Here is a 19,576-nt window from a genome sequence, read left to right as displayed (position 1 = left end):
AGAACAGCCACAATGTGTTGTGAAGATTTGTGAACAGCTTCCATTCACAAGGTGTTCAAAATTCTGAGGCTCTACTGTAATTCTACCAAGTCTAGTATCCACAAATTAATTGGTCTGAAACTATCCAAAGCTTCCATAATTAACAAAGATCGGGTGATTTGAGAACATCTTCAGTATGCAGCTCCTTTTCACATTGTGGAAGTTATCATCTTAAGATATTTCTGCTTCTTATATTTTCTGTGGCATGCAGATACTCCTTTCATTCAGAAAGGATGGGTAACCAAACTAGAACAGATCATGTATAGACTTCAGTTTTAAAATTCTTAATTTACCAAAACCAGAAATGTCACAACAGAATCCTACAATCCAACACCTAAATATATTTATTTTCACATTTATCTTATGGTTTCAAAAGCAGAAGTTGAAAATGTAGCCATTGATGATATTTAATGAATATCCTTCATTTATGTACTAACTGGCATATATTTTACTACCTGCAGCTAATCATCTATCTGGATCGAAAATTATATATTTTGGCCGTCAGAAACTTATACAAATTACAACCCTTTTCCTGCATAGTTTAAGAGTGTAGTAAAGATATATTTTAAAAAAAAAATTAAACCAGCTGAATTGCTTTCCATTAAAACACGTCAGTTTCACCCTGAGGACTGGAGAATTGGGGGGAGAGAGGGATGAAGTTAGTAGATAGTAAAATAACACTGGCAAGTTTATTTTACTTCAAAATAGCTTAGAAATAAATATATCAGTTGATAGTTCACTTCCATCAATGCTGTGGACTATTGCTAACTAGTAAATATTGCCCTTTCAATTATACAAATAAATTACTTTGACATGCAGTGCCTTTCATAATTTAACTCAGGACAGATACACATTGTCTGAGACTTCTCTGGGCCAGGTTCTGTACTACACTTTGTTAACATTGTTTAAAATGTTTGCAAAGTGAAATCCAGTGCAGAGCTTGGTCTCCCATTTATGCAGAACTGATAGTACAGGTTGAACCTCTCTAATCCATAACTCTCTCATCTGGCAACATCTGTAATCCAGCCTGATTTTAATTAGCTGGATGACCACTTATCATGGATGTGGCCAAATTTCCCACGGTCCCATAAAATTTGTTTACAGCCATCAGTCCTGTCCTTCTGTGTTTTGTGCTGTTACTTAGCTGTAATTTACTCCTCAATGTCTTCTAAGAGCCCAATAAGCAGTGGAAGTGTTGCTAATGTGCTAGACAATATTGACCTCCTGCGGTCCAGCAAATTCTCATTAGGCATCTTTCAGGTCCCCAGAGTGCCAGATTAGAGAGGTTCAACCTGTACAATACACCTATAGCTAGTGCTTATTTAAAACATCAAAAATCCCAGATCACTCTCGGTAAAGGTCAGTATTATCTACATTTTACAAATGGAAAAGAGGCTAACACAAATTTACAAATGAGGATATTTAAAGGTAGGCAGCCAAGTAAAATATTCTAATGGTTGCTAAAGATACAAAAATGGTGTTGATGCATAGTGGCTTTCATTCATATCTCAGAAGCAGGACGTCCTAGCAACTGATGGGAGCAGGGTGAGTGGTTTCTTCTGTAATCTGTTCTATAGGGAAAAGCCTGACCCAGCCCAACAGATCAATGGGGGATAAAACTGAATGAGTCAAATTCTTGCAGAAATTCTGTCCCCTTTTGGCCCCCATTGCAGGTTTTGCAACAGGAAGGTGCAACTTGATCTCCATGCTAAGGAATATTTAAAGCAATTCACTGCTACCTATGTAGAAGGACCAGCAGAAAAGAGACATGGCCCGTGGAAATATGCAGCAAACTCTTTCAAGCCCCTTGCATCTAACTGTAATCTACTCAAACACACTCATGTCCCCTTTAAGCAGAAGACCCCTGTATGCATTATGCTTAAACATCAATAATACATTTTATTTTGTCACAACACAGTGAACATTTATGGGATGTAAACTGAATCAACTTTAAGGTTTCAGTAGCACCTTGGTTGCTTTCCCATAACAGTACCTGTAGTAATTGGCCCTTACCCTGTCCTGTCCCCTCTTGAACTTCTCTAGACAATACTTATCTCTTTTGGCACCCACTTTTGGAATCTGCAGACAGATTGGTGGATCCACCATCAGTTGGTGGATATTTTGCATAAGACTCTTATTGTGCTGTAAGCTTTTATAATTTTATATATATATATAGTTATAGTTACAGTTACAGTTATACAGTAACAGAGAGGTAGCCATGTTAGTCTGCACACCAACAAAAAGCAGCAGAAATGTAGCACTTCAAAGAACAACAACATGATTTATTCGGTGATGAGCTTTTGTGGGACAGACCCAATTCTTCAGATCAATTTCATTTCCAATACAGACTGACATATTTGGTCCTCTGTAGTTATAAATGTCAGTCTGTACTGGAAATGAAATTGATCTGAAGAAGTGGGTCTGTCCCACGAAAGCGCATCACCTAATAAATCTTTTTGTTAGTCTTTAAAGTGCTACATTTCTGCTGCTTTGTTTAATTACAGTTTTCGTCTAACACTGAAGCAATTTTAGAAGCAAGCCACTAACTGTTTCAACACAGAAGCCTTTACAACAAATGACTCTATATGACTGTCCGTGTAGACAGTACTAAGTACTGTGATATATTTTACCAGGAATATTACAGCATGTGCCCAATAAGTGTGACACAAATAAGAAAACACATTTTCAGGAGAAACCCAAGGTACAGAAACAGTTTCCAATTTTTTCAAAGAATGTGGGTCAGTGATATTTAAGTTGGCTAATGACAGACTGAACTCTAAGAATCAAACCCTCAACTTGGTGTGAGATCCAAGGAGAACCTTTCAGTAAGTTATTTTTAACTTTAATTGTTAAATATGATTTCCTTTATTTTACAATAAGCTGCATTCAGGCATTGCTAGGTATGGAGTAAATCCAACATCAATAAATTCTACGTGAGTCTGCCACAATTCTATTTTTACTACAGTTTCAATCTTACAAACTGTTTAAATACTCTATACTTACTATTTTCACACAGGTGATTTTAACACACTTTAAAAAAGAAAAATAGTAAATGAATAATAAATTAGACCGTAAGACCAATGACTGTGAAAAGCGTTGAGGATGACTTCAACTACAGAGGCGGAACAGATTTTCTACAAACCAAATGTACTAAAATAGAAATTGGAGCAGTCAAGAAAGTATTCCAAAATACCCAAAATGCATGTGTGCATATAGTCTGCTACAGGCTTTAGCCAACATCAACCCCTTTTTTCATATGAAAACCAATTTCTTGTAATAAAAATACAGATTCAGTAGATATTGATATTTCCTCTCCATCTTTGTTCAAGGGTCAGCCAAAAGTAAAAATCATCACCTGTAGCAGTCGTTTCCAAATAAGCTTCCTACCCCCTGAACCACACACCTATTTTGTGTTTTTTTTACCTGAAGTTTGAAGACTTTCAGTAAAACTGGGGTGTTAAAGGGTATGTGGGAACTTCATATACGTGTATCAGCTATTTCTTCTCGAAGGGTATGTCTACATAGCAAAGTTATTTCAAAATAGGAGAAGGGAAGAAGGATGCTTCTGAAAAAAGGGTTTCCTTTCGAAGGAACCCCATCTACATAGATAGTTTGCAATTTGAAAGCAGCAGGTTCAATGCTCGGGTGGTCATCATTATGCAAATGAGTCCCTGAATATTTATATCAGTGCCTCATTAGCATTTTCGACCTGCTTCATTTACATGCCCCTTCCGAGAGGGAGGGGTATGTGTAGACGTAGCCCCTGTGTGTAGCTGCGCTATTTTGGAATATGCTATTCCAGAATACCTCTTCTGGAATAGCTTATTCAGGAATAACACCCCTTTGAATTAAGCTGCTTTCTCCTCTCCTCCCTGACAGCACAAGACAAACTTTGTTTGTCAACCTTTGATGCCCAATGTCACAGCATAAGCAGTAACTGCAGGAAAAATCCTATCTCCCACTAGTGGCACTGAGTCCTTGAAAAAAAATTAATGGCAAGCCTCTACCAAACAGCAGTTTCCTGAAGCTAGGAGTATGGTAGATTTTCACATGATAGTAACTGGCATAACGCTGGGTATGTCTACAGCAGCCTTATTCTGAAATAAGGTATTCAGGAAGAGCTAATAATCATTTCAAAGTAATGCTACTACACACAAAGTGCATTTTGAAATAGCACTTAACTATTTTGAAATAAAGCATCTTCACACACAGAGCCTGTTTTGAAACAGAGCCATTGGACACACTATGCCTGTGGCTACGCTATCCTCCCTTTCAGAAGGGGCATGTAAATGAATGGAATCAGAACTGTTTAATGAGGTGCTGATATCAACATTCAGCACCTCATTAGCATAATGGCATCCAGTCACATTTCAAAAGTGCTGCTTTTGAAACGCAAACTAGCCGTGTAGACCCGAGCACTTCAAAATAAACCCCAGACTTTGAAACTCCCTTATTCCCTATTCCTTTCAGCCATGGCCTAAGGCTAATTCCAAACTAGGTTTTATGCCCTGTCTTAACAGCACCTATTTTGAACTAGGTACTTTTGAAATAGGCACTATTGCTTGTAGAATGAGGTTTCTTATTTCAAAATAAGGCGGCCACTAGGAGGTTGCACTGTGTAGACACTAGGTTAGTTATTTTGAAAAAACTTTGCTGCGTAGACCTACCTTCTTACTTACCAAGTGCAGTCTTGCCCTCAAATTTCAAATCTAAGTGTAAAGTCTGCTACTAAGAATGGAGGTGCAGGAGCTTCTCAAACTGGCTCAACAGGATTTTTTTTCCCAATATTAACAAAAGAATGAGATTTAGAAGAAAATCCGTTCTCAGAAACAGGTGAACCTCTTTGGCTCAAACTTTAAAAATAGAAAAAGAAATCAGCCTGCGGTAGACAACAAATTTCAACCCAAGTGCTTAATGTTTGACACAGTTACCAGCAACCAAAAAGCAGCTCAAAGGCCAGCAAGAAGGCAGCCAAACCAGCAGTGTCCCCTGGGCTGGGGTCAAAGGCGGGCATTGAGACCGATTACCAGCCCAAATCAGGAAACAGGTACCAAGGTGAAGCTGAGCCAGGGTTGAAGTCAGGAGTAAGATGTGGCAAAAGACAAGGTCTGCAACAAGCCAGCATCTACACTGTGGCTCCGAGGGCTCCTTGGGGTAGTTTCCTCGTTTTAATTATCGATGTGGCCGAATCAGGTAGGCCTCTGGTTCCATCACTCTGGTCTCTTTAGGTGATACTTCCTGCAGCGCCTACCCTTGCAGTAAGCACTGTGTGCTGCTTTATGCTTGGCTCCTACTGGTGACCTGAAGGCATCAGTTGCTCTGGCTCCCACAACTCCAGGTTCCAGACCCTTACAGGGGTTACAGCTGAAAGTTTTCAGCTACCTTAATCATAGGAGTCACAGCCATCTTCGTGTATAATAAAACAAACTTCCTCAGTATCTATAAGCAAACCGTCAGATGCCGTAGTCCCCGCCTCCTATATCTATGTCCACATTTTGATGCAGCAAGGAAGTATCAATTTAACCAGACATGTCACCAGGGCACTGACTAAATAAAACAAGCGGTCCTGTAGCACCTTAAAGACTACAAATGTATTTACTGGGTAATGAGCTTTCATGGGTAAGACCCACTTAACACCATTACCCCTCTGAGTGTAAATAAAGCAGGATTTTAAAGCATGCCCTTACAGTTTTGGAGGTGTTTACTGCAGAGCCCGTCTTTGCATTATTCGCTAAACTAATAAATCTTAGAAAGGGACCTTAATATGTGCTTGAGCTCAGTCAGTACAACGACAATAGGAAAATTTTTTAAAAATAATTAACAGCCTTTATAATTAAAGACCACCATCCAAATGACAAACACCTCTAAAACCACAGTGAACTTAAAGTGAGCAGCAGAGCTTACATTCATAGCTAAAGTTATTCAAATTTCCTCCTTTTTCAGAACCATGCAATTCATTTTCTTCCCTTACTTTAGTTAGCAGTCAACAGCCCCTTATGAGGCTTCTAACATACATTTTATTTGTCTGCCTGTGCTAATCATATTGCACCAATCACTACTATAGCCAGGCAGTGGTTTTAAAAGTATAAATGTTTTACTTTTATAATATTTCCTAAGCTTGGCAAAACACAGAACTAACACTTTAATGTTTTCTTCTTGGAAAACTCCTCACCTCCACTGACTCTCTCCTGCAGGACAGTGTGGTTAGGCTAAGACATAGGAAATTTTAAATTTTGTTTCCTGCAAATGTTTCTTTCCTGGCTACTGCTGAGATTCTCTCTTTTCCCCTAATCTAAAATGGCAGAAATACAGTAATTCTATTTCCTGTTCTGTATTCTGAAGTGGACTCACTACTAGGAAGCCTATAACACTTAACAACAGATAGAGTCATCTTACACTTTTAAATCTAACACAGAGAAAAGAATTTGCCTTAGGAAAGCTATGAAATCAAGATCTGCTCTTCCCACTGAGACTACAATGCAATCTATTACTAGAAATATAGGTGATACCTAGCAGTGGAGCTGAATACGACTTTACAACCGATGACACAGCTTTTTAAGGTACATATGTCTAACAGGTTTTGTTTTGTTTTGTTTTGCTTTTTTAATACAAATCCTACAAACACAAGCTTTATTTTTAAATGTGGGCAATTAAACAGTGTCCAAATTCTACAGTTTGGTATAAAATAGGTAGTTATGTGCAAAACCATTTAACATGTGTAAGTGTTGATCTGATATTCACTTTGTGCCCATTTGAAAACTGGGCCCTTTCTCTCTAAGAAAAATTCCTTCGCTAAAAAATTAGTTATATTCACTTTACACCTACATGTTTAGAATTACCTAAAGCTTGTCAGTTAACCTTTGCTTTGTGCTCTGTTAGCTCACAAACCAGAGCTCTGAGGCTATGTCTCCACAGCAGTTAGACCACGCTCATGCTGAAGGACCATTTAATTGAAGTTAGACCTTTGGGCTCTGGCTGCAGCCTGAGCTCTGGGACCCTCCCATCTTGCAGAATCCTAGAAAGTGGACTTCACTCTGAGTCCAAATATCTACAGTGCAGTTAAGCAACCCCTTAGCCTGAATCAGCTGATATGGGTCAGTGGTAGTGCCTAGACTTATCTATGTAGTAGTAGTAGCATTCTTCGGTCTACATAGACTATGGATCGCGCCCTTCATAGTTCCATTTGGAATCGTCATTTGCAGAGTCCACTGTGACTGTGAAGGCCCACACGAGAGTGACAGTCCTTGCTGCATCTGTTGCATGTGTAATGGGTGTCTGGCAGGTCCTTACTGAGCTTTCTGTGGGCTCGCTTCTCCTCTGCTAGCTGTCTGATCCTCATCTGACCCTTCTAAAGGCCCCTGTGTAGTTCCTGCCTCCATCTGCTGCGATCGTCTGCCAGCTCCTCCCAGCTGTCCGGCTCGATGTCTACCTCCCTGAGGTCCCTCTTGCAAACATCTTTGTAGTGCAATTGGGGGCATCCAGGAGGTCTTTGCCAGAGGCTAGCTCGCCATACAGGATGTCTTTTGGGATCCTTCCATCATTCATCCTGTGGATGTGGTCAAGCCAGCGGAGCCGCTGCTGCCTGAGGAGGGTGTGCACGGTTGGCATTCCAGCTTGCTCAAGGACGGCGGTGTTGGACACTCTGTCCTTCCATGATATTCCAAGGATGTGCCTGAGGCAGTGCAAGTGGAAGATGTTCAGCCTCTTTTCCTGGCGGGTGTACAGGGTCCAAGACTTGCTGCCGCAAAGGAGGGTGCTGAGGATGTAGGCTCTGTAGACTTGCATTTTGGTGTGGCTTATCTATGGGATCACCAGAAAAAAAGATGTCCCCCTCATCTGGGAAAGTACAACTAACTTGTGCAACATGACACAAGAAATCTCTGGCAGAGCCCAGAAAATAGCTCAAATTTCATGTTTCAATGCAGTGCTATTGCCACAAAACTATCATCTCGCTGCAATTATTTTGTTAAGAGAGAGAAAAATAAAACCTGCATAGAATGCTTTTGATGAACCCACGCCTTTGTTTTTCAGTCTAAACATTTTAGAGGTAGGGATCCAACCTACACTGTGATATTCACAACTGTTCTGACTCTTCAATTGACATTCATATGCTGTCATCATGAAGTAGCTGATGCGGCAATTAAAATGACAACCTCAGGCCACATATGCACTATGGCCGAGATCAATAGAGTGAAGGTCAATGCACCAGTGCTTGATATGCTGTAGTCCCCACCTCCTAGATCTGTGCCCACATTGCCGAACTGACCACAGATCACTCTCCAGTCAATCCCTGTACTCTATGCTTGACAAAAGGAGTAAGAGACCCTTTCAATGGTACAGTCCCACTCAACACACGGTACATAGACCCCCGACTTATATGGAGGATGCATTCCTAGGCACCCCCGTGTAAGTCAACTTTTGTGTAACTCAGGGGAGCCAGGACACTGACAGTGAAGCACCGCTGGTCAGTTTCTTGTCTCCTGTGAGTGGTGTGCAGCCCAGAGCCTGGTCCGTTTCCCAGCTACTGTTGCGGGGGGGTGGGGAGCAGCTGAGAATCAGGCTGCCACCTCTGACAGGAGCCAGAAAACTGACCAGCACAGCACTATGCCCCTGGAGACCAAAGACAGGGATAACGGCTCCACTGTTAATTGCACTCTCACTACCACAGCCCTCCAACCACAAGCTGAAGGGCAAGGGGTTGGAATAAATATATTTACATCAGTGTCCTTCATAAATTCCCTCCCTGGGGAATGTTGTGCGCTGATGGTGGTACTAGGCAAGGGTATGTGGGCAGCTATACTGTGCCTTCCTCCTGTTCATGATCATTGGGGTGGGTAGAACAGGCTCCATAACCTCTCCAGTTTTTCACCCTCAACACCGGGACACCTAAAATTTGATTGTCTGCTTGGAACTCATTTAAAAATACACTACCATAGGCCAAGGGTCAGCAAACCCCAATACGGGTTCCAAGAGAGGCATGAAAGCTGATTTTCATTGGCACATGAGGTGGGAGCTCAGCCCTGCCCTTCTTCCCCCATACAGCTGGGAGCCTGCTCAGAGCCATGCCTCCCATGGGTTAACAAAAGACCAGCTAATTCTCCCAACTGCCTCAATGGTAAATCTCTGTTATCTTAATGTATTAATTTATGAAGCTGATGCAAGTAAGACTATTAGTGACTTTAAAAAGTATCACTGGTGCTTAGACCATATGTTAAGTTCAAAAGATCCAATTTTGGCACTCTGCCTTGGAAAGGCTGCTGACCCCTGCCACAGGCCATCTTTTATCACAGTGAAACAGACAATGAAAAAGCAAAAAGCAAAAAGAACTCTTTACACAGTATGTACATAATTGTAATGGTCACTGAAGTTGAAACCATTCGTGCTAAAATAAGCTCCAATCCTTCTACACAGTCAGTGTAAACCTCTGTAATCAGGCTAGGTCCCACTGGAGTCTGAGACCACATGCGGGCACAAAGGTACAACACTAGCAAATGGCATTTCAGGAAGGAAGGTCAAACTGTGCCCCTGAAACTCCAAAATTCACAGAGACCTGGCAAAGCTCAGTCTAAATATACTTAAAGACCTACATTTTTATGTTTACATTCTCCACTTTATTTCTACAGCCTTGGAATTTACTCATATGTCTTCAAGGTATTCAAAGAAAAAAAACCAAAAGTAATGACTTTTTTTTATAACTAAGCCAGTCAGCTAATGAAAACCTCATTAAATATAGTGTAGGAAAATGAAACCAGGACACAGGCATTCAAAATTTGTCCCTAAAAATAGTTGTTTCCTATATACTTCAGCCTTCTTCTTTTAGACTGTGATCTTTGGGCCTCAAATGTTTCTGGAAATATTTTTGTGCACGGTTCAACAAAACAGATACACATACAGTAAACCCTCGAGAAGCGCCATTTCGATTTATGCTTAACTCTCATTAACGCGAGTTAAGTGCAAATCGAAACAGTGCCCCCCCACACTCCCCGCCACCCTCCAGCTCCCCCAGCTGGGAGAGCCTGGCAGCTCACAGCTACTTGTGACACAGTTTTTCTCAGCTGGGAGAAACCACACCACAAGCAGCTGTGTGGCCCCCAGCTCGGAGAAGCCTGGGGCTACATGGCTGTCCCCACACACTTCCCCCAGCAGGGGGAAGCCGGCAGCTGGACCCGACGGCCATGCAGCTTCTCCCAGTCAGAGGATGTGGGCATCTGGAATGGCAGAGGAGCGTTGCTGCTCCCCAGCTTCCCCCAGCTGGGAGAAGCCAGGGAGCAGCAGAGCTCTGCAGAGGTTCCAGCTGCCCACTCCCCCATTCAGGGGAATTCCAGGGATCACCCCAACTACCCCACAATTTACATGAAATTTGATTTACGTGGAGGCACAACCTTCATGTAAATCAAGGGATTACTCGATTACTCAAGGGAAAAGCTCAACGGAGCTCTTCTTTCAGATCACTCATACTATTGTTTTCCATTTAGAGATTTCCAATGATCCATTGTATTGGTCTGAAATAAATTATTACATTCATTTATTTATTTACAAAAATCAACAAAAATAACTGATGGCCATATGTAAAAAGGCTCCTTTGACATTAGCATTTCTGGTTCAGCATGCTCTTTCTTATAAGCACTGGACGTGATTCTGACTACCTTCAGGACCAGGATGCTACAGGTATCTGTTTAGGGGAACTTTTATTTTTTACCCTGTGGAAGCTTTTGTGTGGGAGATGATCCTGTCCTCACTATCAGCTGCTGTCTGAAAACATAGAGCAAAACTACTGACAGGCCACTGCCATGTAGCAGAGCCCTGCACCCCCTCACTGGACCTCCTGCATGAAAAGCTTACTTGCCACTGCACTGAAATCCTAGTAATAGCTCTGCTGGGTAAATCAAAAGGAAAAAGCTCTTGTTCAAAACAAACAGGCGCTGTGGGGAGTTCTTAGCAAGAAACAGGTTTAGCATACTTCATCAGTGGTGTTAGTGTGTTTTCCATTAAAACAAACCAGCAGTCATGGAGCACTTTAAGACTAAATTATTTGTTAGTCTTTCAGGTGCTCCATGACTGCTGGTTTGCTTCACTGGTAGTGAAAAAGGAAGATAATGTCGAGGTGCTGGGGGGAGGAGTCACGTGATAGGAGATGGTCACATGGCCAATAGGCACCCCCTGATATTCAGTTGCAACAAGTCGTCTTATATGTACAGTGGTCACCAGGCGGTTAATTGTGATTGATTAGTCGAACATGGAGAGTATCCCAGTCAATCGTGATCAGCCAGCTCCTTGTCTGCCCCAGCCCCACACAACCAGCCATTTCCAGGAGTGGCCAGCACAGCCCCATGGCCCATGTGTGCGGACAGGAAGTGGGGAGAAGGAGTTTTAGAGCACTGCTCCTGCCTGGAAGCACTGCCTCCCAATCTCCCATTGGCCGGGAATGGGGAACTGTGGACAATGGGAGCTGATGGGGTGATTCTGACAGAGCAGGACAGTGTGCAGACTGATGTGCCCCCCGCCCTTCACCTGCAGGCCCACGGGGTGCATTGGACTCTGACAGTAATGATGTGGGGATGGGGAAAAAAGGGAGCCTGCTGGAGCCTCACTGTGCCACCAACCATGAACCGTCTGCAGTAAGTGCTGCCTGGCAGGAGGCCACATGACAACCACCACTCCCTCCCATAGCCAGTACCCCAGAACCCTTCCTGCACCCCCAGCCATGAGCCTCCTTTGAGAGCCAGCACCCTGGATCTCCTCTTGTACTCCAAGACCCAGCACACATAGCCACTCCTCCCCTTGTATCTCAGCTCCCTGCCCCAGGCTCGAGCCTCCATCCACAGCCAGCATCCCATACCCACCCCTGCCTCTCATACTCCCTTCTGCATTACAAGCCCCAGCAACTGAGTTGCATTCCCTGTAAGCTGTGCACCTGTGCAGCCACTCAGGAGAGAGTCAAATGCTACCAGCTAATTAACAGAGCGCCCACAGCTACATAATTTGTTTCTAGTCCTGGTGCACATACAAATGCATTCTGCACATGAAAGGAAAAGATTAGAGGGAACCCCCTCATAAAGCCAGCACCCACACTCTCTCCTACATCCTGAATCCCCTGCCCTAACCCTGATCCCAACACCAGCACCTTTACTTCCTCCTCCACTCTGAACCCCCTCCTGTGCCACAAGCACCTGTCCTACTCCTGATACCCCTCTCAGGGCCAGAATTCCATACCCCCGCTCCAACCCTGAACTCCCTCTCCAAGCCAGCAACCCACACCTGCTCCTGCATACCAATTCCCTCCTGTTGTATCAGCCAGCAAACCCCTCCTGAACCCCAACCTACAGTAAAAGTGAGTGTTACTGCAGAAGGACGAGCATAGCGGAGCTGCACAGAAGGGGCAAGGCCTCGGGAAAGGGGAAGGATGGATCTTGGTTTGCCCTTAAATACACAAAGTGATCTTAGGCATACAAAGGTTGGAGATTGCCACTCTAAAATTATATTCATGGCTCTGGACATCCTCAAGACTTCTTAGCAATTAGCCTATAAAGAAAGCAGACCCACAGGGAAAGGAATACCAGCTGAAGGACAGCAAGGTCAACACTGAGCTCATTATTCTCTGTCCAGACCAATGTGCAAAGTAGCCCAGGGGCTGCATTGAAATGTACTAGTTGGCAGAGTCCCATACATGTTAGCTGAGGTACCTGGGATGAATAATGCATCCTACTCTATTAACTTTTACTACCCACAAATGATTCTGCCCTATTACCTGAGGATAAAGAACAACTCAGCTGGCTCCACACCTACAGGGAACTCTCCCATATCAGCAGTGTCCCAACAGAACATGAGGCACAAAAAGAACAGAACAGGGCTTACAATCTGATCACATGTATTTTTGTACTACCTATTATGGGCCTTAGTTATTAGTCTCAACGAATTATTTACATATATAGAAATCACAAGCATACAGTTGAAACTTCAAATTAAATTATATTTCATCTTCTAGGAAAAACCCTCTCTTCTGAAAATGTCTTTCCCCAAAGTAAATTTTGAAAAGCAGATTACCAGCACTCAGAGAACACAAATATCAACCAAGCCTTAATTATTACAGCCTGCCCAGATGCCTGCCTGCATATGCTATTAGGAGCCAGGGTTTCAACAACAATCTGCTACTGCACTTACCTGTGTTTCAGAATTTGAGTTCAATGCCTGAAAATCCTACTCATATAACCGTAAGGAGTTAACTGTAAAGAGGATCAATGAAAGTAAAACAGATTTCCTACCAAAATGCTTTGAAGAGTTTTATGTTCACTAGAAACCTGATTACATATTGTACAGTGTACCCAAAGTACATATCACAACCCAGAAACTAACAACCTTCTAGTGAATCAGTGAAGAAATGATGCAAAGGCTACTATCAAATATATAGGGTAGAGTCAAAATTGTGCAAAGAAATGCAAAGCCTACCAAAATTTACATTATTTGAATACATGTACAAATTATATTCTGCCTTTATTTGAAAGTGTCTGCAACAGCTATGACAAATGGACATTTAACAGAAGTAATGACAGGTGGCAGGAGAGTCTGATGTCACTAGCCAATGAAAAGAGAGAAACCTTTAAAAGAAAACACTCCCAAATTGAAGTTGTACCATTGGGATTCATTTCCAACAGGATCTAAGAACAGTTAAATGTCTTTTCTTTTCTTTTCTTTTTTTTACGTTACTGATTCAACACCAACCCATTAATAAAAGTCAGCAACACCTGAAGGCAGTTTGGAAGTCTACCCAAAATAACTCTGTACTTTCTACACAGTGTTTGCTGGTCATATGTACATATCACAGGAAATGCCACCATAACTGGTACCATGTGCCATCATCCACTGCTTGTGGGCAGTCACATACGGCATGAAATGCAGTAAATTAGCCTTCAAAACTCTTCTGAATTCTGAATCTGTTGCATTTTCTTGGAAACGCTGAAATGTGAACTATTTTCTCTTTTCTCTGCACCGGAAGAAAAGGTGCCATTTGTCAGATGTAAAGCATACATCTTTATGGCGTTAAAAGGCAAAGGTTTACAATCCAAAACATCTATTTTTCAAAGGTAAATAAAAAGTTTATCTCTAAAGTTCAAAGTGTGTGTGGATACAGGAACAGTGCTCAATGCATACAATATGTTCAACCAAATCGAAATGCAGGCCATAGGCACACAACATATTGCATAACAGCAAAAAGGAGAAAAAAAATTGGCCAACATTATGAGGGAAAGCCCAGAGTCTCATGAATGTGAAATATGATCCTCGCTATTCAAAGAAAGCGCACAAGATCTTGATTTTTCTGCTCTCATTAAGGCTCCAGAAGAATGTATGAAAGGATGCTTTCGGTGCACATAGTAGGAGCAGCAGTTTGAAATGAAAAAAAAAAAGCCATAAAATACAATTACGCACACATTTATCTTCTGATCCACAAGCAATGAATTGCCCACAGGGAGTGACAGCTATTCCACATGGGTGGCAACGGTTAATATGTCCTTCAAAACGACGCTCACACCTTCAGAGGAATTAAAATAAACCTAATTAATTCTGGCTAAAACGTAGTTTCATAGTTACAATCATTTACTTCTGTGAAGTTCTGCTAAATTCAGGTCAACATCTGCCTGGTTACTGACACAGTACTAGAAATTAGATCTTCAGTATTATTTTTGCAGGAGCATTTTAGTAACTGATTTTAAAAGAATGAAATAATCTACTAAAATAAGCTTGAAACACTGGAAGCTAGGATTTAAAGTTATAAAGGAGGTTGATCAACTATAATTTTTTCCACAGTGAGATTTTCATTTTCTGTGATAGAGATAAACATTCCTGTAACCCAAGCAGCAATACTCTGGTCACAGACTAGGAGAGAAATTTGACTCTGAAACCTGGTGCTTAAATTCTCCACTAATGTTAAGACACATAAAAGGCCCAGCTTCATGTAGTCAAGCAAGTCAGGACTGGCCTAGCAGGTGTTTTCTCACTAAGTACTCCCTAGCAGCAAGCTTCAAGAACAGTGGAAGCTTTGATCTTTTTTCTGCTAGGTCTGCCTATGAGGACACAGGAAAAGCAATCAGAACAGAAAACAGAGTGCTGCCTTTTTAAGATAAAGGTGCTGGAACAGCCGAAGTTTGTATGAATTAGGATATACTTCTACTTGAATGTTTATTTTGCTCTAATTACTGAACTCCTGCAACAGCATTTAAGTTTATTTGGCTTCAATACAGAGAATTGTAATTGTCTTGCTTTCTATTCTATTACAGTGTCCCAGTGTGGTCATGGTAGTTCAAAGGGACCTTCTTGTGTCCACAGGTTGACTGGAGCTCCAAGAAACTCTGTGCCTCAAGATAGTTTATTGCAGTTATGTCTGCTGTCCATTACAGCAGCTTTCATGCCTAAGAGATTTACTATTCCAGTGTAGCACCTCACAACTGGTAAATCTCTAGGTACCATCCCCTGTGGTATCTTGACAGTCTACACTCGCTGTGTATAAAATCCAATGTGCAGATATCAGCTTTAGGGTAAATTAAAGTCTCCAGAATCATGTTAATTCGGGTTTAGTACCATCACAGAAGCTTGAAGCAACAGACATAACCAAAACTATGCGCAAGTTTGGCTTCTTTACCCCTTCCTCCACAACTCCAGTATTTATCACTAGAAGTTAAATTTTTGTAAGGTCTTTGGCATGACCACTGCACCCTAAAGGTGACTTTTTTTTTCAAGTAATTGGAGGTCCAAGGTCACTTTCTTAACTTCTTTTATTACTCTATTAGACTGCGGGGCGGGGGGGCAGGGGCAAGATATTTACTGACAGTTCCATGATCCACTTCTGCCTCATTCCATCTGTATTAAATCTTTGCCAGGTTAGCAGGAATTCATAAAATGTGGCTACTGACCTCAGAAAACAGTGCAACTCTTTACATTTGAGGACTTCTGGTCTCTAGGCAATGCTAATGCTTTTAAGCGTTCAGAGGTAAAGAGATAACAGAACTGAACATGTTACGGTATTGCAGTGCTTGGTGACTTTCAATGTGGACAAGGTACAGGAGCAGAAAGCATAAGTCTCTTAATTCCTGGGTTTCGATGGCATGATTTGTAAGTCTTCACACTGCTAACTTTTGCATTTCATTTGCCTTGCTGGTGTTAAAAAGCAGCCTAGCTCTGCACCAAATACCTCATCCTAAAAGTAGAAAAAAATGTCTAATTCACTGGCTAACCATCACCAGGTGACAGCTGACTCTTACCATGGAAACCTCCACACTTAGGTTCACATATACATGAACTCTGCAATTGACGGCTTATCCTGCAATTCATTCTCACATGAACAGAATTTACTTGAACTGCAAGATCCCTTTGAGATCTATGTGGTTGTATGTATTATGAGCCTCAGGAACATAAACACAAAAAATTGCATAACTATTCAATGGCCCTACACGTTAATGAAGATGTTTTCCATGATAAATCAGAACATTCTAAACTAAGTCTATATGTGAAAAACACCTACTGGAATAGGTAGAAAGCAGACAGTAAAGTGTCTGATTCCTTATGTGTACTAAAAAGGGCTAAAAAAGTCAAATTTTCCAAAAAGGTCCACTTGTGGGTAGAAATAGGACAGAATTTTTCATTTGGATAAGAGAACTTTTTAGAAAGTTACAGCCTAGTGAAAAGCTGAGTTTACAACATTTTTTCCAAACTTCAGTACAGCAGACACTGTCAGTGAGCATTATATCTCATATTTACAGATGGGTACTTTAAATATGGGCCACTAAGGACCTGCTTTAATTTTTTTTAATTCAGCCATCTGAACTCAATGGGCATTTTAATATAATGACCCTGCCAAACTAAACAAGAATCAAGAACATAAATTATTCCCTTCCCCGCAGGACACATGCATTTAATTGATTACCCAGCTTTTACTTTTAACTACTTTACCATTCATCAGCTTCACTTATATTAATATTTTTGTAAGAAAAAGGCAGGTAAGTGATCTGTGAAAAGCTCTCAACTCAGTTATTGCTCTCCTAGAATAGTAGTTAGACCAGCTGATTACAAAAACATAGCAACATAATAGTTTCCAACCACAGAAGTCTCCAGTTTTATTACTTTTTTACATTGGTGTGGGTAATAAGGTGCCATATTTTGGCAATAACATACATGCCCTTCTATGGGCTTAACAGATTTTTACAAATCATAAAAAGTGACAATAATTGAAAGCACATCAAGTATTCCTTAAAAAATCAATAGACAAACCATAAAACATTACATTTAATAAAAACAAACATGGAACCCAGGAATATCACTTAAAGCTAACATTCCTCCCTACTCCTTCAACTCAGGTCTCTAAAACCCACTTCTTTTAGAAATATTTCAAACCTTACCCTCCTCAACATCTCCCCAAATCTTCCCTTTCCTAACAGCTGTCCCTCCTTTTTTTAAAAAAAAAAATGGTTTGGGTTTGAGGGTTTTTTGGGTGGGAGGGAAATGGGGCAAGATCTTTTATTATGCTGGTTTGTATTTTGGCGGAGGTGAAATCTAGTTTTGGAAAGCACCATGTATGTTTATGGCTGTATATACATGATTTACTACAATAATTCAATTACACAAAAGTACTTTCCTATTTTAATTCACCAGATCATACAGTGGCTCTGTTACAACAATTAGCCTGATAAAATATTTTGGAAACTTTGCCATAGCACTATATGATATTTTATATTTAAAAGTGACATCTAAGATAAATTATGTGGCAATAGTTGACAAACATTGATTTTTTAATGGCTTCCAATTTAGTGAGCTTTCCCTGGACAACCAAGAGCTAAACCTAACTCTTATTTTCTGTAGTAACAGAGAGGTGGCCGTGTTAGTCTGTACTCCAACAAAACAAAACAGGAGAAATGTAGCACTTTAAAGACTGCCAAAATGATTTATTCAGCGATGAGCTTTCGTGTGACAGACCCACTTCTTCAGATTTATCTCATTTATTTTGTGCAAACAACTAATATCTCTACACAAATAATCCGAGATTTTCCTTTAAAAGAAAAGAAGAAAAAAAGACAAGATTGCAAGTCTTACTCTAACGTCCCTGACACAAAACACTTATGAGTTTACTGTAGCTACTGCTAGCTAGCCATTTTCTTCACGTAATAGTTACCATTTGTCTTATTTGTTCAAAACATAGTACAGATATTATCTAATTATAACTTACTTGTTTAAGAAAGTATGAAGACTTTGAATAGGGATCATACGTGACGTTTTAGTTGCAATGTAAATAATCTGGCCTTACCTCAGTGTTCTCAAATCCCACAGTTTGATGCCATCGCCAGTGGCTGTAGTCATGAAAATATTGTACGCTTCAAGAGGCTGAGTGCTAAAAGCTGATCCCTGTAACATCAGAACTTTCTGTCAGATGGCAGCACTTGAGGTGTTTAGAGATTCAGTTAAAATCAACATCAACATTACCTATGTAAAGCTGAAATATAAAACTGGGGCTTTGCAACACAGCAGAGTTCAGTTCGTAAGGATGTCATGAGACTTAATGGACTTCACAAGAATTTGCCACACACCTTACCGTTCAGGTTCTTCAGAATATGAACCTTCAAGACACCCTTTCTCAAAACCTCTTCTGTAAGGTACCCCTTCCCTAACTTTAAAAACTGTTTGCAGGTGGAAGTATCTATTGAAAGCAAATCCACACTACTCTCCTTCCAGGGTCTTCAGACACAGAGACAGGTTGCAGCCTGACCAACAGCTCTTAATAAGGAAACAAAAACAATAAAAACAACTACTTTGACTAGTAGGAACTGATACACCGAGCAAAGGAAATTTAATAAAGAAGCTTAGAATACCTTCTCAACAGCTCATGCTAGAAATTGTGGAACACTCCACTGAGTATTCATTAGAGAACACCTCTTGACTCTCCAACTACCTTGCTAAGACTTACGGAACATAAGATCAGCATACCAGCAGCTGGCAGTGAGAACAGGAATGTTCTTGCATCTCACACTGACTTATGGAGAGGTTTACCCCATATTTTCCACCTTCCAGAAAGACTTTATATATAATAGGGGTCAGCGCACCATAAAACTCCCTTCTCCCTTCCACAAGAAATGATGATGTTGCCAAGCCCTTGGGCTGAATATTTTGTATTTTGTCTCAGAGAAACACTCTATATGAGTTAGTTATACAAAGTGACGTGTTAGAAGTTAATGATGTTGTACACTGAAGTATAATCCACATAAAGTGTAACAGCCATAAAATGTCTATATATGTTTTTATATCAACAAAAACAAGCAAGGAATATTTAGGAACCTTCAACTCCGATAGGGTGTTTGTTTGGGGTTATAAACGGAATTTATATGCAAAAAAAGAAATAGAAGTAAAAAATAAAGTGTCAGGTGTAATCCCATCTACAGAATTAAACCCCATAATACAGGGATAAGACAATACCAAAAAATGGGCCAATTTCCATTGCCTTCAATAAAAGTTTCACTCATTTACACCAGGGCTGTATTTGGCTTTATGTCTTTAATTA

The 19,576-nt window shown here is 40.9% G+C and overlaps 1 protein-coding gene across 1 annotated transcript in view; it reads right to left on the bottom strand.

Annotated features, from left to right (window-relative positions):
- WDR27 (WD repeat domain 27) overlaps positions 1 to 19,576 on the bottom strand; it is a 184,157-nt gene that overhangs the window by 73,954 nt on the left and 90,627 nt on the right. The window contains exons 22-23 of the mRNA XM_074988667.1: positions 18,329 to 18,426; positions 14,464 to 14,566 (exon numbers count right to left, since the gene is read on the bottom strand). Coding sequence (XP_074844768.1) covers positions 14,464 to 14,566; positions 18,329 to 18,426 — 201 coding nt within the window. The remainder of the gene's footprint in view (positions 1 to 14,463; positions 14,567 to 18,328; positions 18,427 to 19,576) is intronic.

This window comes from Carettochelys insculpta, chromosome 3, assembly GCF_033958435.1.
Source record: "Carettochelys insculpta isolate YL-2023 chromosome 3, ASM3395843v1, whole genome shotgun sequence".
NCBI lineage: Eukaryota > Metazoa > Chordata > Testudines > Carettochelyidae > Carettochelys > Carettochelys insculpta.
This window is presented reverse-complemented; position numbering and strand designations above follow the sequence as displayed.